The 22,287-nt window shown below is 34.5% G+C and overlaps 1 protein-coding gene and 1 long non-coding RNA gene across 3 annotated transcripts in view; both read right to left on the minus strand.

Moving 5' to 3' along the window:
* Positions 1–655: 655 nt before the first annotated feature.
* On the minus strand, positions 656–1,343 carry LOC124640806. The gene is made up of 2 exons (XR_006985597.1): positions 991–1,343; positions 656–903 (listed from the first exon to the last, which is right to left on the minus strand). It is a non-coding gene; the product is annotated as an uncharacterized LOC124640806 (long non-coding RNA).
* A 694-nt stretch (positions 1,344–2,037) lies between these two features.
* Positions 2,038–22,287, minus strand: part of LOC124640742 (protein trachealess) — a 175,524-nt gene continuing 155,274 nt past the window's right edge. For both annotated transcript variants that reach the window (XM_047178652.1, XM_047178653.1), the window contains 8 exons: positions 20,983–21,059; positions 16,653–16,742; positions 13,690–13,858; positions 9,640–9,764; positions 7,919–8,112; positions 7,672–7,781; positions 4,638–4,785; positions 2,038–4,546 (listed from right to left, as the gene is read on the minus strand). In XM_047178652.1, the coding sequence (XP_047034608.1) occupies positions 3,334–4,546; positions 4,638–4,785; positions 7,672–7,781; positions 7,919–8,112; positions 9,640–9,764; positions 13,690–13,858; positions 16,653–16,742; positions 20,983–21,059 (2,126 nt within the window). In that variant the 3' untranslated portion in view covers positions 2,038–3,333. The remainder of the gene's footprint in view (positions 4,547–4,637; positions 4,786–7,671; positions 7,782–7,918; positions 8,113–9,639; positions 9,765–13,689; positions 13,859–16,652; positions 16,743–20,982; positions 21,060–22,287) is intronic.

A 22,287-nucleotide genomic window follows, 5' to 3' on the forward strand; every position in this document is an offset into this window, starting at 1 on the left:
GTTTAGTCTACGAGATTAAAAAACAGACTATAATATATCACGCTAACGCATTTATTTGCCTCAGATTCTGAAATATGCCTCTAAATTTTACACAAATCTAAATCACTACGTACTAATTGTATCAGATCTGAATCAAAAACAATGTTTTTCTTGACTGAATAAATAAATGATGTTATTATAATGTACTGTTTATTTATTTTGTTTGGCTATCCAACGTCAATAAGTAAATTAAAAACACGAATACCCTCAACCAAGTAAAAAATATTTTTCATCCCACCATCTCGGAAAGAGTAGTTTTACCCTTTGATATCTGAGCGCAAAACCCGTTTTTATCCTCGAAAGCTTCAAAGTGATTTGAATTTAGAACATCGTGTTCAATAGGCACCGTGCGTAGCGATGACCCTGCCATCTCGTGACTTATATCCGAAACTTTTCCCTCAAGTGTCAAAAATTGCACTGTCAAACCATGGAAAAAATTCTGATTATTCGTGTTAAATTTTGCTAATTTAAGTTATCAAAATGTATTGTTGTATTGCTGGATGCTGTAGTACATCCAAAAACAACTCCAAGGGTGTACAATTTTACTATTTCCCTACTAATAGTACTCACATGCCATGGCTTAGGGATAAAAGAATTAAATGGATAAATGCAGTTGTAAAACACACGTAATACTTTAATACTTATTGGTGGAGTTGGAAATAACTCTGCCATTGTCACTCCTTTATCATAACCCAGTAACTGTCGGTACGTTGGTTTGCCCCATTGTTGTGCATAACTGGTTTTCGATTCTGCACTTTCTGCAGAATTTACGTAATGCACTAAGGCACAGACGTGCTTACATTGTCCTGATAGACCTGCCTTGCAATTACAAGTTGCACTTTTAATGTTTCTATTGCAATCAAGCTGAAAGGACAGAGATAAAAATTAAAAATAGAAATAATGATTTTCTAAAGATATTGTAATAACAATTAATTTAAAAAAGGTACTTACTGTTATCTTAACATCATATACATTTGAAATTTTTGTCTGAGCAACAATTTTGCCAGTTAATATTGTTTCTTGTTCTTGGCCAACTGTTACTATGACATCAAAAACATGGCCCGACTCGAATAGCTTTTGGCCTTTTGATATATTTTGACCACGTTGCCGATCATTGTTTATTGGTAGAAAACCATATTTTATAATTTTAATCATTGTATTTTATATTTTATATTTTTAATCATTGTAAAATCACATTTACAGACTAGACAGTGACAACCAATGGGTCTGGAAAGTTTCTTTTTTTACTCGCACGGTGTCTCTACTGTCGGGATTATAACGCCATCTATAGTTTCTGCACGGTGCCTATACGCCATTTGTGACAATCTTGATATGACTTTTCAAACAAATACATATTAAACAAATAAAATACTGCTTACAATAAATATTCAATTAATTAGTAACTTTTATTATTGTTTTTACATAGATTTTTAATTATTCATTTTTCTCTATTATTTACTCCCCCTAGGGACTCCTCTTATGAACTCGTTTCAACACTAGAAACAGACAAATTAACCGCAACCAAGTATCGGTACCTAACATAAAGTGCACGGTTCATTTGTGGGTCTTTCTTTGTAAACGCATTTATAGTAGAATTCCAGTTCAATTGTTACAACTTACGGGCAGTTGTTATGTTCTCTCTTATGTATTACTCTTATATGCTCTTTTATGTACTCACCATATGTACTCTCGGCAAAACGGATACAGGCAACACAAACATGTTTGTGTGCGTAAAGCAAAACGTTTTTTACTTCGCCTATTCATCAGTCGCCGGTGGCGCCACCCGGCTCGGTGATATTGAGTATAAAATATGTGTCTCAACAGTGTTGCTTGCAGTATTGCATTTGTTAGATAAGTTGTTTTATGTTTTGCATTGCAGGCATTTATAAAAGTGGGTTTTTTAATCTCCATTTTTTTTTGTACTCAATTTTATATTTTTTAAGCTTTTGTGTGGTTGTAGTCTGACTACGTTTCATTGACAAAATTAAAACAAATTGATTGAAAATTCTTAATCATTTATTCGGACAAATAAACTTCTTTTTTCATTCATAATTCAAAGAACAAAATACATGTTGAAGTTTTGAATTTCCAGAAGAAATATTAAAAAAAAAAACATAACAGAATAATTGCATGACAAGCCTATCCCAATTTTATTATAATAATTACAACTTTATTACAATTTTAATAATTATTTCCTTACATTACGATACATTAACGAAGCCTTATAAAAATTGAAATAAACAACGTTTCCCACTCGTATTGCACAGTTAAAAATAGCATAAATATTACCAATTATTATTAATTGTAATAACACCTAATCGAATTAATATAAAAATTACAATTTTCTATATAAAAATAATAAATTGTATTTGGCTTGAAAAAAATTATAAAGAAATCTGGAATGTTCTGAGTATTTCCACTACAATAAATTAATTGTCATGATCAATTAAATGACAATAATGAGATGATAATATATTTTTAATATTGAAATTTTCAAGAATTATTTACGTATGATTAAAATTATAAATGGCGATGTCGATATCAGCTGTCAAAATATCAAATGTAACAATCGATAAACATTTTTATCGATACTTTAAATCCGATTTAATAACTAGAAATGTAATGACAAGTAATTATTTACAATGGAATCTTATACTGATTAATAAAAATAATATACAATACTTAAATTCTACAATTTACAATGTTAAATGATTATATTATCGCCTAAATACAGTCATGTCGATAAACTATTATACAATAATTTACAAAAAGCTTAACTATAAATGATATGCAAGAAGCTATTGATATAGCTCATGATTTCACTGGGTTATTTTATCTAAATAAAAATCTATTTATTTAATTTTGTTTTAAGTACGCAACTTTTTAACATACTTTATCGATATACTTTAGCAATTTTTTATTTCAACCATTCTATCGAAGAAGTTTATCGATATCTTTATGTCGATAGAGTATGAAGTTATGAAAACGAATTATTTTAAGGTATGTGAGAGTATGTGATTGATATAAATGCAAGGTCAGTGCCTGAAGCATAATTTTTGGCACATCCCATAAGAGTATTCAAAAACATTCAACTCCAAAAAAATAGAGAACGCCAAGTCGTCTGAGTATTATAGTTTTGGAAGTCTTTTGTTAACCGTATACGTTTTCCGATAATGCATCGGGGATTACCCCGTTAATTCTAATTGAGCCCCGAAACAACAAAATGTGAAAAACTTAACAACGAATGCTGTAACACAAGCTAGCGAACAAAAACGAAGATTATCGAAGATTCGGCTATGATCCTGCCGAGTACCAGTTCGTGTTCGGTGGCGCGGACTTGTCTACGGGCTGATGCGGGTGGGACGCATGCGCAGAGTGCGCCTGAGGATGATACAGGTGGAACGATGAAGGTGGATGGAAGAACTGCGACTGGTCTAACGATGAAGCGTAATCTAAAGCCCCAGGAACCGCTGAATACGCTTGAGGCTTCAACGGAAGAGGAGCTTCACCTAAATAAGAGTGCCTTAAAGCTTCTGAATAAGCACTATTGTCGTACGGCAAAGCGTATTGTTGCTTGTCTCTTGGGGATACCGAACCTGGCGGCGTCATCGCTGAATGATAGTCCGCGTATCCTCCGTAAGCTAAAGAACCTATATCTGTACCCTTATGTCCTAATTGCTCCCCATAACCAGAGCCTTCGCTGCCTGGAGGCGTGGGTAAGGGCCCTGATTGGCCGTCACCGGAATAGTACCCACCAGTTCTACCATCGCCCAAAAAGTTGCTACGGATCACACTTTCTCTGTTAGCGTAGAGTTGTCTTAACAAAGCTGACGCTGGCGTGGAGGTATGGTTCGAGGGTATTTGCCTATTCAACGGGTTTAGGTGATGGTTCTGCGTGCCTATCCATTGTATTGTCGATTTCTGCTGCTGTTGTTTCAGGAGTGCATCCGTGGAAAAGTCTGTTGGTCTGTGGGAGATTTCTTTTCCATCTAATGCTACTGATGGTAGGTGTTTCGACATGGCATTTTCTAGATCTCTCACTGACGTTGCATCGGAAGCACCTTCGGGTATAGATAGATTAGTTTTAGACATGTCCCGTTCTGCAGGTGATATTGCAGCGCCAGGGTTAGACGAGGTCTTTCGTCTTTCTTCCTCTCGTTCTGCTTCGTCTTCGCAGTCAGTTGTGTGCTTTCGTTTCTTCAGTCTTCTGGCTGGCATTGGTGAAGTTCTTTCAGTGCTTGTGTGTAGAGGTAGAGGTTGTGCGTCACTGAGCCTAGTTAGGTGTGTGACGTCAGAAGTTGGTACGGGAGCAGAAGATGCTGAGTCAGTGTTCGTTGGTGGTTCGGTTCTTTCGGCCTGGTGTCGTGGTGGAGGGGGCGGCGCTCCTGAGTTGTCGGTGTCTGGTGGACCGTTCTCTGGGTCTCCCGTAGTTTCTTCTCTTTTGACTCCTTGTACACTTTCTTCTAATTGACAGCAGTCCATTACTGTGTTTGGGTATTCTCGCCCACTGAAAGAATGAGTTCCATGATTAGTTTTGTGAGTTTTAGGAACTTCAAATCAAATATTATTTTCTTCATTGTGATCATTATTTAACTTACCTGATGACATAATTGACGCATATAATGTTCTGTTCCTCAGCGTTCTTGGAGGAGCAGACAACGGTGGCACAGGTCTGCATCCAGGTGTACCCGCCGAGCTTGTTCATTATCCTATAGTAGTGCGTCAGGACTTGACCCTTATTCATTACTGTAACAAAGAAATTGATAGTTTGTTAGTGACTATTTGTAAAGACTAGGTATTCAACGTTTTTATAGGAGCACTTTGAGTTTGCGGATTTATTCATGGAGTCGTAATTTTTTTATCAATTATGTACAAATCACAATCCTTGACTCTAGTTGATCCTAACATTACATGTAGAAAATCGAATCATTTTTAAAGTTAAAGTCGGGGCTTGATTGAATGTCGTCACCAAGCTAGTCATAGCAAATCAAAACCCATCGGAATGTAATGATCCTGCAGCTACCTAAACGTCTGACCTTGATGATGATCGCTAAACAATAGCTTAATCAACAAATAAAAATGTAAACGCATTTGTATTAGCGTCATTAAATTCAATAGATTTGTTACACAAAGGACATGTGAACACGTGTTTGTGGTACGTGAGTCATTAATACTAACACGGTTTTTGGCATTGTTGATGTATTGTATTGGCAACTGATTTTTTAATTATGATGCATTTGATATTGGATGGGAGCCAATAAGTGAAACTGATGAAGCAATTGTTTTTGATTTGTTTGAAGTTGGACAGTTAAGTTGTTGGTCCTATTGTACGCAGCAAATGTCATCTAAGTAAGTAATCTGAATATCAAGGAAAAGGTTCTAAGTATTAATGCAGATGAGATCTGATATAGGTAGAAGGTTGGATGAGCTTAGAAAAATACGAATGATGTGAATGATAGAGCTGTAAATATAGCAGGATGGCTAATATAATAAATGAATATTCTACGGGATTGAACTGATTGATAAAATGACGAATGCTATCAATGTAAAAAGGCAAAAGAAGAAATAAAAGAGCTGAGTATTATATGTCTATAGTCAGTGCCTACGATTCCATAAAATATTTTAGGTACAGATGGAATAAAACAAACCAAAACTTTTGATAAAACAAAAGTGATTTATTCTATTATTAGCTGTTGGCAACGGCAAAGTCCTAAGGGTCATTATCTTTAATCGGAGACAATAAATAATAAATCAACTTGTTTTTCAGGCAGCGAACACGAAGTAAATACCAAAGTGTCATAGTTGTCGGAAGTCCCAAACATAATCATTTAATTTTATTGGACGTATGCACAAAATTTGAATATCATACGCTTTGCGATCGTCAATAAAGTCATCTCGTAACCAAACCGCGTATACAGTTGTAACCAAATTACCCGCTTTCTAACAAACACCCGGACTTTTATGCTAATATGTACAATTGTTATTCCAGACCAGGAATGTCCACATTTGACCGGCATCTACATAGATGTACATTTTAAATTCAAATTGATGGTCTCGTAAAGCTATCAAATGGTAAGGTGCTAGAACCGCATGACGTTAACGCTTCACCGTGATTGGCATTCAAAATGTCAGCCATCTTGTTATGTACGATGATTGGTTGAATGATTACGTCAGGATTATGAGTCCTTCCATTCATGTCATCTTTGTTCTTGAAGTCGTGTATTTTTGTGGTGGAGCAATCACATTAGATCGCATTGAGTCCAGATGAATAAGATACATTGAGGTCGTCACGAATTTTCCTCATCGGTCAATTTACATAGGTACCCGATACAACGTTAAAGCATTACAACATGAAGTCGATACTACGGATGTCATAGGGCCAGCTACGTTGAAATAAAGTAAAACAGGACACGCACACAATACTAATGAGCATTATGAAGCAATAAAATTCAATAAGGAAATTGATATTTTAAAAGCTGCAAGAAAAACTTATAAAACCGAGGAAGTTGAGAACAACAAAAACTATGAATCACATAATAATTCAAGTCGGAATAAACATAAAACAAAAAAAAAGCCATCTTAAAGGACATTAAGACATGACATTTCCCACGTATACGTAAAGGGAGAGGAAACCGAAATGGTGGTATAAAAATTATTATTCAAATCACAACTTGAGTAGAGACGGGCCGGCGTGGCGCTAGGCCTAAATTGTATTCCACTGACGGATGTGCAGGAAAGTAATACTGCCATATATGAGATTACATTATTTGAATAGGAATTTCGTACACGATCCTGTGCATACCATGATGAGCATGATATATGAGAACAAAATTAAAAAGGAAAAAGACGCTGAAAAAGTTCGAGATTTCCTATTCTTCTATGTTCTGTATATATCCTTCTTACGTTTATGACGATATAATGAAGATCTTCTTGATAAAAATCAAAAAACATATAAGTTCAGTACAAGATCCATGTACATTGAAGTTTAATTTACTCAAGGAGAAAAGTAAACATTTTTGCCAGCCCCGCTACATAAATCGCAAAACAAGATCTATCAAAGTGTAACATCGAAAATCACTAAAAGAACTGTTCCCACAAGCGGCGGACTCATAAATTTTCCTCGTAACGCTTTGCACCTTGAGTTGCCTGTCTACTTGACATGGATTTCTATAGTCCACAAACTGAATACAAATAGGTAGTTACGACATTAACCTACGAAGGATTTCACCACATATATATTGGGTCATGGGTGGACATCGCATTGCTATAGACAATTGATTATACTCGCAAGGCTAATTAGAAATAGGAGTGACAATTAACGTTGCCTAACTAGATTGATATATTGATAGGAATAAATGTTGAAAGCTGTAATTTGTAATAGGAAGTCGTAAAGTTAATTTAGAGACTGTTAATGAGTATGGTGAAAACGGTATTCTAGAATATATCACTACATCAAATGTTATTAATGAAATCGTTAATAAAGAAGATTCACATGACAATAAACATAAAAATACTGTGAAGCTTAACAACTATCACAATAATCTCATATCTGATCAAACAATAGAAAATAACGACACGAGAACGAAATGAGACAAAGATATGAAACTTGCTAATGATGATAAATTTACTTACAATCTACGTGACATTTCCTAAGTTTGTTGGCATCTTCTCCATGGCAGAGAGCGTATAGATTCTTCCCCGTTAATTCTTCAGCTGTGTAGCCTAGCAGTTCTGATACCCGGCTGAAATAAAAATATAAAGCATGTTATCAACTAAATCATGAAAAACTTTAGATCTGGAAAATTCATTTGACAAAAAATTTAAGACTGTAGAATAAATAAGTACATAGCGTTTAGTGAGTAAAATCATTGTTTCTTACCTAGGCTCGCAATGTGCTATTCGGAAGTCGAAATTAATCCTTGTAACGAACATGTCAGACTCCAGTCTGATCTCATGGACAGACGGTGGCGGTAATGCTATGGCTAGAGCCACCATACCCAGGAGTACCGTAGGAGATTTCCGACTATGGGAAAATGAATACTGCGGTCGAAGACGGCATAACATCAGAACCACCTGGAAAGAAGGAGAAGATCATTGAAATTGTGAATAAGAAAAAAATAATGAAAAGTTTAAATTAAAGTCTTCGTCAATGATGTCATGCCTATCTGAAACGATTCAAAAAACAACTGAAACTGTAATAAAGCCTAAAATTCTCATTTCCATCATACACTAATAACATTAGAACACTGTTAATAAGAGAACTTGACGGCAAAAAACCAAACTCAACAAAAACATAATAAAAAACATCATTAAAACTTTCACATTTACTTCGTTTTCGTAAAATAGAAAATGCGGAACGTGTCTCATGTAAGAACATTAAACTTTCAAACATAACGAGAAACTGAAAAGCTATTTGTTACACACCGTAATGTTTCTGAGGCACGTATAATACATATTACCAGGTAATCGAAAACGAAGATCAAATGTAAAGAGGATCGACTAATTTGCAATTTTCCCAATAAAACCGTTGCCTTCGGCGGAACACTGGAAACCGTTCAGTATTAATTGCTTTACTGATTCTAAAACTGAGTTATATTACCCATTAAGATAGAGATAAAGCGAATTATAGCTGTTACTTTTACTTACAAAAGAACCCTTTAAAATATAAATAAAAGAGCAATTGACAAGCAATAAAGAAATTAACGACTCTCAGTGTATAAAAGGCAAGTGACCAAGAAATTGCTTATAAAATAAAAGAGGAATTTACACCCCGAAAACAATCTACCGGCAATTTCGCTCAGCTATTGCGGTATTCGCAAGTCGCTTCTGATATAATCACGTTTTATGACCTAGCACCGAGTTAAGGCAAAAATTATGGGGCCGTATAATGCTGCCTTGAGGCACCCCAAGCTAACAATAATTCTAACCAATAATATTTGTGATCTAAGACGGATAAAGAGGTCGTTCGAATCCATTTGTTACTCGCTGTGAAGATATGGAGCTGTGAGAAGTCACTTTCTTGAATATACGTGGAGGAAAAGGTTGATTTACAATGTCGAAGGGTGTCTATAAATCAATATTTCTTCTGTTTCAAATAAGTGAACGCTAACACTGATTTAAAAAGCATTTTATGATACAAATCATACTCCACGTAATAATTTGTCAAAAATCTCTTTCTACAAGATACCCACCCGCCAGTTACCACCCTCGGACCTCGTTGGTTCACCCTCCTTGCCTCTTCCAACCTAGATCGAAAATGAAAATTCAGCTTCCATTTATTTCTCTCTATAAATACTAGATAAGAAAAATGTCCACAAACTTTCATAGTCTTTCGTGGTTTACACATTTAATTTTAAAGTAAAGACTTTACTATGAATAACATTCGAATCCTTATAACATTCGAATTCGATATTTGATTAGGAAAATTAACTTAACATTGTAGGTATGTATGGATTCATTGTTCCTAGCATAAAGGGAAGATATGGTAGTCTTTTTTCAACCTCTATTTGAAACTTTCCTACTTATTGGCAAGACCTGTTATTGCTTCATAACATTCTACGATATCTTCGCTTTGTGCACCAAATGATGTGGTTTCCTTACCCTATATCCCGAGGACTTGAAGTGGCACCCTCTCTTGGTCAGCGTACTCTTCATCCTGATGCAGAACGCTCGGTCCATCCCCCGGTATAGCGACCCGCTTGCTGCTAGGCTCATTTGTGCTGATACTGTTGACAAAAATATATATCTAAATATTTAATTTGCTTCTTGATGTCATTTCCACCATGCAGTATAGCTATATTAAGCTGTTTTATATTTTTTTCTAGAAATGTAAATATTATTAAAGTACAATGGCTTCCCAAACTAAAAATAGATTCTCATTATTCCATCTTTTTCATAAAATGTTTATCACAAAACATCATCTTGTCTTGTTACTATACAAAAGCTTCGCTTCTATAAACATTTTCTAACAAAAATATATTTTTAACCAAAATTAAATGCAATTCAATTTAAATGGTTTCCTAATAAACACATATTCTCGGCCAAAAAAACTGAATAAAGATCCGAGAAATGGACGAAATTTTAACACAAACAGAATCAAATTTTCGTTTAAAAATGAATCAATCAATGATGGAGTTGATTGATTGGGTGGACGTGGAGCTAATTATAAGATTGGTGCGTCTGGGACCAGGGACGGTCGACACTACGCTGTAATTGATTTTACTGGACCAGCCACTAAGTTATTTGACGGTGGTTCTAAAAGTTTTGCTGGCGAAGTAGGTAATTTATTGAGCTGATAGATCAATTTGTAAAATAAACGGCTTTTGTGTCTTAAATAATCTATTTTATCAAAATAATATTTACCTATTCTTGATTCAAAATCTTTGAAATTATCATTTTCACAAATAACTTTCTTGTTGTAGGTTAAGAAAATTGTCCATACAGTATTTATCTATTGTATTGTGTTTTTTTTTTGCCATATACAATTGCATCATTTTCACAAAGATAGCGACACTAGCTTTTTGTAAAGTTTTTTCTAGTCCAATTTCAGAACGTATTTTTTGCTATAACTATTAGTCATAGATCGATACGTCAGTTCCTTTATTTCCTCGCGTCAATCTAGCGCAAAAAGTTCTTAACTCATTATTCTATTATTATTGGGATGAACTAATCTTTGCGGTTCTGCTGAGGCCACCCTACCATCGCAGGCCTTTCTTAAAGCTGCCTTTGGTTAAAGATTCATCAACATTACAGAAAGCCTTTTCCTAGGATACACGTTTTGGTTGCCTACCAGTTCCAAAGAGTCAAGACAGAACTATATCAGTTGACTGGACTATGATTAACGTTATGAATTACCAGTTATATCTGTCACTGATTCAATAAATCTTGAATCAAGCAGACTGACCGTCAACACGACAAAGAAGGACCAGACAAGGATGATACACTAGTAAAAAACCCTGAAGGTGACTCAGAAAATGTATCAAAACATATCAATCCCCTTCTATTTCAAAAACAGCTGTTAACAACTTAAAATTCTTCAAGCACGTTAGTTCTGTTGCAAGTTTAATCTTTGGCAATAGGCACAATGACCATTATGGCGGACAAAAGGTAGGTATGTCGATTTGTATCACGTTGCTGTAATACTTAACCAGATTGACTCAGCGGGCAAATATTTGTGTAACCTTGGTATATCAGGCTTTTGTTAAGTGTTACAAAAACGTTAGCTTTATTTTTTTGAAGTTTAATAAGTTTTTCGGTGTATGTAGCATAATGTTCTGCTTTGTGTATTGTTTTATTTTTATCTTTAATCTTTGCTTTCATAATTTCTCCTGCCTCATATGTAGCTTACCCTAATGTCTCTTATTGACACTTATGGATTTCTTCACAAAAGTTGTTTTTATAAAATTATTCAGCTTCATAAAATGTTAAGACATCTTTAACAGACAATAAACTCTTATCATCCATTCCCAGGATAACATCAGGAGTTGTGACGTCACTTCCACCTACGATACAGCCAAACGGCAGATTATGGCAATATCCCAAGATACTGGTATGTGGGAGAGTCGCTCAGCTAAACGTTTACGACTTGATACTATCTAAACGGGCACAACATTTCTATTACTTCTTTAATATTCATGCTTTATGCAACCATTTCTAGATTCTGAATTCGAACATTTTCTGTTGTTTGAATCTTATTGTTTCAGACAGCTGGTACACATTTTGTTTTTAGGATTGTATTATGCTTAATATTTACTTAATATCTACATGTAAGACTCAACTTACATTGTAAGTGGTACGATAGCTGTACGTCATTCTTTGTATGTTGTTCAAAATAGACACAATAAACCGCAAATTACAACATTGGCATCGAATGTTGTGCCAAAGCTTTGTAGGTAGTGGTGAATGATATAAGTATACAATCACCAAGTATTATCACATATTTTGAACATTGCTCAGTATCGCATAATTTAAGGGATGTGTTAAAATTGCCTTCACCTGTGAAAGAGTTATGTGTCCTGCTGCCTTCTGTACTATTTTTAATATAATGGCTCGCGTTAGATTCTGATAAATGTTCATCTTTACACATATGAAGTTCCTCCTATGGTGTTGAAAGTCCCTTCCCAGGTTCAACTTTTAGAGCCACTGGTCCTTCGCTTCAGACAACATCAGTCCATGGCCATCACGGTGACAATGTGGCGATTTCACCATGGACCAGTGTTCTGTGACTCGTTTCACCACGCCCGTCACCACACAATGGCCCACTGTCAAACCATCTCGATCCTGATTGATTTTTTTGATCGAGTTTTTTAGCATCGCAGTGTAAATTGAAATCGATTCTAGCCCTTCGATGTTACGTGTGAAATTGGTGGGAGATTTCCAAAAAAACTGTAATGTGTTAACCTTTTTTTTTTTGGGTAAATGTTGTAATTTTGTGGTGGCGAAAATTTGGGACTGTTAACCATTACTGGTTGAAGAAAGGGCTTTTGGTAAAAAAAACTGAACATAGATGTTCGTTTTCGATTCCAATAGAGATTCAATGTATCAATAGCGAGCTGGCATTTTGATTATTACCTACATGTTCAATCTGAATGAAGCTATTTCAATAACTTTAATGGAGATACAGTAAAAACTTCGATGGATTAATTTATTCCCTTCATGCATTCCGGCAAGGGCTTACCAATAATTTATTTCGTTCCACTTCATTTCATTTATGGAATTCAAAATATTACACAAAACAATCAAAAGAAAATATCGAATCGGAATTGCTTGCATTTAAAGCAAGTTTTTCATCAGTACAACCAAAGCCACAAGGTGTAAAAACTCTAGATCCGTTCGACCGAATAGCATTGACGGAGAAAATTATTATACGAATGAATTTTTTGCCTATCTCCGCGTTTAATTGAAGTCGGCACCCATATCTCTTTAAAAATTAAACAGATGACTGATTTAATGGGCCAGTCATCATCGGCGCCTTGATTTGATGCGCAGTTGTCATCAGCCCACCACATTCCCATAGCATTGGAAATTAAATAATAATTTACGGTATAAAGGTTTGTGCTGACACCCCATTGACCGTTTCATAAGGTCCGAACATGGCGTGAACGCTCCATAATCTAATTTCAATTTGATCCACAACTTATTAGTGCCAGCATTGGACGATTCGACATACCAGGTGAAATTTTTAGATCGGTATTGTCGCTGATTGTCGATGGAGCAACGGCCTCTAAAATAAGTCGACTTTAATTGAATTCCGAAACGATTTTTTTTCTTTCGAAAAGACGATTCGATAATTCTTGTTGCTTCTCGTTTTCTATGTGACACCTGTTTAGAATGAAAAACGGTAAAAAGTCTCCGCTTTACTGTTTTCAGTTGGTTTTTTGAGGAGTTTTTACCACATCGATTCGAATAAATGATGTTAAACGGTATTACAAGTAATCTAAAGTGGAACATCCAACTGATAGACAATTAGGGAAATGGCAAGAATTTTTTTTATGACAATAGTGCATTTTAATGTGTTCCATACGTATTATAGGTATGATTACGTGCTGATAAAACATCAATAAAAACAGAGAAAGAAAAAAATAGCACAGACGATGCAAATTCAATGATCTCCAAACTTCACTCCATCATCTATAGAAACAATCAACTCACCATCAGGGTTATTAGTTCCATGTTGGCTGCCTTCCTCACTGCCTGACGCAGGACTATTCAGTCCAGCCTGACCAGGTCTCCCAGTGAGAGATAGCCCCAACTGCTCAGCAATCTCAGCATGATCAGCCTGATGCACGTAGTCGAATATACTGCTACCCGTCATCTCTACCTGGCAAAAGAAATTGAGAATTGGATTAAAGAGGTTATGCCAAATTTTGTGGTGACGAAAAGATGTAAAAAGCTAAAATGATATGGTCAATATTTTCCTTATATTGAATACTGAAATCTATTGTAGTTTTTCCAGCCAGCAAAAAGATCATTCATATTCCAAGAATAACCTTCGTAGGCAGTTTTTCATTCAAGTCCAAATTCTACACGTTTACAATTATTAGCTAATAAAAAACCTGTCTTCATATGGCGAGGAGGCAGGCTGAATGGTGGCCTGTCACGTACGTACTATCGTTATGAATGAAAGAGTTATCTTAGATCGCTTTGCAGGTGGTTTTCATAGAAACGCCTAACGAGACTGTGTTTATACTGGGATTGATGGGAAGGATGGTAAACGGGACTTCCATGCGATTATATGAGATGTAGATACAGCTGACGTGTGTGATGACAAAAGGCTGTAAAGTTGATGATAAGGTCTGTCTTATCGTTTGAGTTTATAGCCCTTTTGGGTACGGTGTCTAGGTTACTGAGTGTGTGTAAGATAGTCGGGACAGGATAACAGTGTGTAAGGGTGGTGTTAAATTTTAAAGAAACGAATCATCAGAAGGATATTGTAGCTGACACGCAAAGGTCTGAAAAAGGGTGACGTTGACATCAAACATTGTGAAGATCATAAAGCACCAACGATGAAGTTAAAGAAAATACAAATTCCAACAGAACCACATCATCTAATCAAAAATACACAAAGTAATAAAACTGTCAAAAAACAATAAAGATCCATCCAAAATCTGAACGATGCCAACAAAACTTTCACGGTGACCCTTTCACGGGTTATTCAAATGCATCTTTTAAATAAATTTATCAAATATAATTGTGGGACCCTATTACACATTCAGGTGGCGTGTATCCGCACTCAAGGCTTGAATGTAAATAGTTGAAGACAATGGTGACGTTATGGTGGTCGGTTCTCGGAATGATGGTAAGCATTTTATGGTGTTTACTGATTTGCCGATTGATGGAACACAAATTCGGAATGGAATTTATGGAGGAAATGGTCTGAAATGAGGATGTGGGGAGTTTTGGATGGTGGTGACTTTTGGATGGAAATGATGGCTAGATGAATGATGGAGTGGTTAGAGATGGCATGGAAAATTCAGAAGACTTCATTTGCAATTGTGAAAACTGTGTAGTGGATCTTAGGTAAATGAAAACTGAAAAGAGGTCTGGAGACACAATCTTTGAAAAAGTAAAGAACCTATTCATGATTTACTTACTGAAGTCAATAAGGTTATTCGGGCTTTATAAAGGTGTGATATTTCACGGAGCTCAAAACGTGCAAATTGTTAGAAGTTTTAACACAATCCCATAAAACCCAACTTACAAGGCAAGCGTAAATGAATAAAAAACTGCGTGCAAAAAGGAAATATGATTTCCCATTGCCATCAGCCTTCAGAGGCAAAGGAGAAAAAGACAGAATTTAATATAGCCGAAACGTCTAACACGGGCTTTACTCATAAGAAAGTTGTATCTACTCTTATTTACCAGGAAGTTTATGTATTTTATGTTACACACACACATGAGGGTTTGTATACATACACGCGTATGTGAAGATGTTTCGACGTTTTTTTGGTTATGTGTGCGTGTGTTTGGGGGTGTGTGTGAATTAGAATGAAGAGCACGCGCGCGCCTTGCCGGAGACGTGACTGGCATATCGTATCGTCCCTTTCCCCCCATCTGCCGTCTCGCTCGCACCACCCCCCGCAGCCATTTTGGAAACGAATTTCCCAGTTTTCGGCTCTTTTCGTAGCGCCTTTTAATTTTGTAATGTTATTTAATTTTGCTTGTTTTTTTTGTAGTCAGTTTCAGAGAATTTATTTTTTTACTAACAAATTCAGCATATTTTTAAACATATCATATTTTACGTAGGTAAATTAGATTTTTCATAACGCGAAGCCAAAATGAACTTTTTGAAGTATTTTATCTGTTACTGAGAGAACAAGAGCTTCATAACGGTTTTCGGTCGTGAATGGATTATTTCAGTTTTTACCTTAAAAATTCTGTATTCTGAAAAAATCTATTACAGTCGCAGATCATCTTTTTATGACGAAAAACTGAATTCGCGAAAAAGTACAGTCGACCACAAAAACTTGGGACCAACTAAAGTCGAACGTCCTGTCAACAAAAAAGTTTTCAAACCCTTTAGAGATGGTCCGAAAATAGATAGTAGTGTAAAAAACTAACCACGTATTGGACATAACACAACACATGTAATAGTTATCTCTCATCTAGTGCAGTAACGTCTTTCTAGCGCCGAATATACAGAGATTAAATCTACCTACAATATATGTGTTCACGTGTGAATGAGTCTATTTACATGTGTGTGTGGTGTGTGTGTGTGTTTGTATGCTGTTCCTAAGTGGTGGGTAGAATATCAAGAAGGTTTAAGGCATGTTGAAGCGGTTAGCTCTGTAAACCGTTTTGAGTAATTTTTGGTGTGAATCTAGTGTGGAAATTGTGATTCATATATTTTTTTTATTTGGTCTATAATGATTGTGAACGAGAAATATCAAACATTTAGAAGCGGTTAAAAGATTCTGAACGTAAAGAGGTGGATTATGTATGAGTAAGTGGATTCAGGATTTAGCGTAGAAATTACTGTACAGGTTCTTATTAAATTACAGTTGTCAATTAGGCCGACTGTACGTGACCCGATGATACCATACTTAAGATCAAATAAAATGAAACACTAAAATAATTGAATTCAGAGAAATAGAAGTAGATAATATTTTACTTACTTGTGATAATCCTAAATATATAGAAACAGTTTCAGATATGTACAGGAACCTGCCGTCTGCCGCCACGGAAAGCGCGAACCCATCCAAGGACTGTAAACAAGAAAATGTTACTATTAATATTATTGCCGTAATTTTGACTATTATAAACATAACTGTGAATAACATGACATATAGAATAACATCATCTGCCTAGCCTTTTCCAACTACATATGTTGGGGTCGGCTTCCAGACTAACTGGATGTAGCTGAGTACCAGTGTTTGTTTGAATATATGTATAAAAACATATAGGATTCTATCTCAAAGACTTTTGAAATTATTTAGGGACCTTATTCAGTCTTAATAAATTTGAATAAGGCTCTAGCTTAAAAATGGCTAAAAAGCTAAATTAGTCAATTGGGATTAACCTTTGCAAGTAGGAAGCAGGCATTCTAAAGAAATGAAACAGTGAAAAAAATCATCTACGGTTTTAGTAGAAGTGTGCACATAAATGTTATACCCAATGGCTAAGGCATAGGTCTGCCTGGCGATCGAGAGGACATAAGTTCAATCCCTACACATTTGCACTATTGACATAAAACCCCTCTAAATACAAATGTAGTTAACCTTGATGAATGGGTTAACAAATCTAAAAATATTTTTTATCGGAAATGGTAAGGAAAAACTTATTGCTGTCAATCGATTGCAGATCACCTGTCACACAGTTTAATATGACGGTTGACATTCAATGTAGCAATATTATTTCAAGCTGCAATATCGTAATATTTGTTAATTTCAACAAATAGTGTGTAATGTATTGAAAAACCACTCTTCATTATGGCTAAACAATACTTTTGTATTAAAAATGGTCACGCTCCGTGCGCAAGCGCAGGCGTGAAACAACTTGACAAGTACAGTCAGTAAACAAATATTATACGTGTATTAGCAATTTGTGAAAAGTTGAAATTTTTATTAACACACTTAAGTCTAAAAAATGATAGTGTCAAAGATTGAATACCATTTTTCAATTAATATAAAAAATTGAATGATACATAATCATTTTCTTAAAAAAAAAACTTATAACCTATGTTGTTTCTTACTTCCTAGAGTATTTATAAGAACCAATTTAATGTGACGAATTCACAAACCAACTAGAGTATCTTATTTTACAAAATTTAATTAAACATAAGTACCTACAATCATAACCAAAAAGTCAAAACATCACTAATATTACCAATCAAACGGATTATTCACGCTAAAACGAAAAAAATAAACTACCACAGACAATCAAACGATTCTAGAGCGAGCCCATAAGTGTTCTATTTTTACACTATCGACATGGCATGTTAAAAATAAGTTGGTCTAATTTTTTTGCACACCGTACCTTTGAAGTAATAGTTCTACATCAATTTTGTGACGGTCAGCAAAAAAAGTAAACAAACAGAGCTCTGCTGTGTCTGTTGATGAAAAACTACACGAGCCAAAATGTTTATAGATTTATGTACTAGATGTGTCACCACTTATATCTATTCCTATGATACATAAGTAGGCCGTAAGTATCTATCTATCTGAGAATTTGCTTACTAAATAAAAGAATAATAAATATGTTTATTCACCAAAATGTTCATATACATATAGGAACACACATTATATTGAAATTTTAGGTATACAATATCACAATTCTATAGATATATAGTTATATTGTAAATCTGTACTAGATATTTTTACAGCCTTGACTCTTAAACTAGGTTATGACCTGTATTTTGAGAAACAGTGAACAACCCCAAAACTCAAGCTAATTTGTACTAAGGTTAGGAATTTGATATTACTTGCATAGAGCAAATCATATCTCTAATGTCAAAATTATATCTCTAGTAGGCCAAACAAAGATAGATAGAATATTGGAAACGGCCGTTAGTCTTCTGACGTGAGTTAATATAAGGTAAAGTTAACTGCTGAAAGTTATCTAATCTCAGTAGCTTATCTAGTTCTAACTAAATCTGGACAAAAACCTTACCAAACAATTGAATACGAATTGTAATAAAAAGCCGCGAAATATGAACGGTATTTGTTATTATTTTTGAGATGATGACAATTTTAATTCACTCCTGTTTTTCTATGGAGTATCGTTAACCTGTCTAAAACATAATATAAAAACTATCTCATCTAGCACCTCTTATCTATATCTCATCTCAATTGAAGATTAAATTTGATCTTTTTTTTACTTTTTTAATCATAATGAGATGCACGGTTGACAAATCACATAGAAATGAATTACTTTTTTATCATAAATCCGCATCTAAACGGTACTAGCCAGTAAAAAGTATGGATTATAAACTTAATAGACTATTGTGTTCAATCTTTATTAAAAACTTTTCGAACGTGGTCCTTGTTATTTTAAAGCTTGCTTCTACAAATTATTTTCTTTTAAAAGTTTTTCTTGATAAAAGCTAATTTCAATTTAGGGCCTTTGGGCAAAAACTCAATTACTGGTCAGACAGTTTTTGTTGATTAAACTGATGATGTTATTCAAGTACCTACTTATTACTTGGACAAACTTTTCGATCTTATTAGGTAAAAGAGTTATGCCAAGGAAATGATGCTTAAGTTAATGATAAGTAATGCGCTAGATTATAATGTTTTGTGAAATATTTTCAGATATACAAATAGAAAACTAATCGACCTTTTACGTCAACTAGCATCACGCGTCTCACCCAATAAAATAAATAATAACAACAAAACAATTCGACGTTTCGCAACAATACATGTTAGAAACCCGAGTTCCTTCATGTCCGTCCTTAATTTTTTTCACAAAAACGTACAAACGGTCCCGCAAAACAGTTGATTTTCTACATAATGTGCGAAAAAAATGGCCAAGGCATCACGTACTGAGCTATTCTACGGCTGGGAGTGGAAACCGCAATACCCACAATATTTTAATGACACAGAATCGATTGCAAAATGATAATTTACGTCGTACAATAGGTAGAATTGAATTTTTAGAGTTCAACACAGTAAAAAATGGACCCAAACGGTGTGTTAACACCACTATATAATTTCCGAAACTGAAATATTATTTTTTCAAACAAATAAAAGAGACAAAAGGCAAGCTTTTGATTTTTTAACTATTTACTAGAATTTCAATAGTCAAATGATCGATTCGTCGCGAATTCAACAACAAATATTGTATACGGAACGTGCTTTATTGTATTCTATACAAACTTGGCCGTATTTTTTTGAGTAACCCTCTCGGCTTGCAACAAAGTATATGTTCAATTAACTCTGTTATGAAATTTTGTGAAACTAGTGAAATATTAAATTGCATTTTTTTCTCCGTCTCGTGTGTCGTAGTCTATTGTGTGATTTTCATTGTATGTTTTGTTCGTAAAAAGGCGTTAAGTTGGCCAAGATATTGCTCAATGGAAAGTCAACTTTGTATATGTTGAGGCGTGCATTGAAGTTTTTTTAGCCGTATTTCGAAATTCGACTGTACGTTATCATAAAGTAGTTGACAGTTGTGTCTTCGGTAGCAAGGTCGCGATGACTAACTTTAATGTATTGTGATCGGTTGTCGAAGGAGTCCTATAATGAGTTAGTTTGTCATTGTTATAAACATCTTTAACGTTAACAATTGGCTGTATATTTGTATTGTTTGTTTGTTTTAGCTTGTTAGTAACTAGTTTATCTTTATGATCAGTAATTTATTATAGATTTTCTGCTGATTAAGTTTTTTTATTCACGTCTTCTTAATCTTTAGAATCTTCAACTTTATTGACATTAGTAACTTTTATTACATAATGAAGCTGTTTGATTATAAATTGCATTTCTAATCAAACTTAACCTTTCTATAAACTATCAAAATCAAATTGCTAACTTCAATTGTACGAATTATCTAGTCTCTCAAACTGAGGACCTTCAAGCATGATGGAAAACCAATTCGATTAAATTAACCACAGAAATGTACCTACGTACTGAATCGACATCTGATATACCTTAGACTAGTACTGTATTCTTCATTGAAACAAATACATAGTTGGTGATAGTTCTATTGTTTCTTTTTCAGCCGGTTTTTACACAAAAGTTTGTTTTGCTTACAGTGTTGTAGTGACTTTACTCTATGAAACTTGTGTTAGAAATCTGGCTACCGTTTCCCAAACTAAATCGTTGTTGTTTATAGAAACTGATATAACTATGTAATACATAAAAGGCTTGAAGATTAATGTAAATAGGCTTTAGTCGGTAGGTAGTCTGACACGTCAAAACGGAACATGCCCTGCGGATTTTTTGACATTTTGATGATTTTCCGACTCCATGAAGATAATACGTTGATAAGTATTTGTATGTTGATTCTTACCTGTAATATATGCGTTCCTTGGTGTTGTTCGAACAGTTCCATGGCCAGACCTATCGCCGTCCGTCTGTTTTGGGCACCTGTAACAATTACACAAACATATTTATTTCTATTCTTATTATACGTCAAGCAAGGGGGAAAGTACGCAAGTATATAAACATACGTGTATTGTGTATAGTGTATAAGGTATCCTAATGAATCAAATCATACCTATTTTGATATAAAAATGGGTCATTTTTTCTTGATAATATTAAGTCACAAACATTGCGTTAAAAGTAATGTAAGAATATCTAAAAGTACCTACCTACAAAATTATAAATTATGAAAATGTTACTTGTTTAAAATCTGTTAATTACTCAATTGATTAATTGAATAGTCAGGTAAGGTATTTAAAACGATTTATAGTTTTTGATACATTGTGATAGGTCAAAAATCCTAGAAAAAAAATCGGTAGCACCCAAAATATATCTTATCCTATTTTGAGACTTAATACATTTTACGCCTACAAAAAGCATAGCCTTGTTATCAAGCAATAAAAAAACAAAAGCCAGTCTATTGTCTAGCCAACATAAGATACTATGACAACGCACATTTGAACTCTTTTTTAGAACCAATTATTGTCTCGATATAAAGTAGCCAGTTTTGTTTATCTATTTATACTCTCGTAGGTTAAATCTGGATTAAACTACTTTTTAGTTTTAATTAACTGTATTTGGTGTCTAAAAATAGCGGTGACGAGCTTGGTAATGTTTTTTCAGGTGATATTGATCAATTGTTCTTAGATTTGTCTAAAAACAATTGACTGCTTTCGAATTTCAAACGGCAAACAAAAGCACAACTAAACTAGCGATTTTTTTTCTATCTATCTCCGCCTATGAAATTCATTTTGATGGAATAAATAATTTTAAGGAGAAGGTTCTCAATTTTATTTTTTTGGTCTGAACGCTCGTGTATAAAGTACCAAGCTCACCTATTTTCAGATATTAACATCGCAAACACGCGAAATTTTCCTCTAAACTTTGCAAATTGCAATTTTATTTTATCTACCATCAAATTTCCTCTAGGATCAGACCTACTTCTTAACTTATATTCTCCCATTAAAAACTTGAACTTAACCCTAGTTCATACAATATCTTAATACGAACAAACAATAACTTCCACAGAGCTACTGTTGTATAGAGCCTCGCGATCATATCGTGGGTGTCAGGTTGCGCCGGCGCACCGACTGCTTTACGATGACGTACGCGAATGGTTTATTACGTTTATCCGTTTTAAACTTAAACTGGATGAAATGAAGATGTGGAATTA

This window comes from Helicoverpa zea, chromosome 21, assembly GCF_022581195.2.
Source record: "Helicoverpa zea isolate HzStark_Cry1AcR chromosome 21, ilHelZeax1.1, whole genome shotgun sequence".
In the NCBI taxonomy this organism is placed as follows: Eukaryota; Metazoa; Arthropoda; class Insecta; order Lepidoptera; family Noctuidae; genus Helicoverpa; species Helicoverpa zea.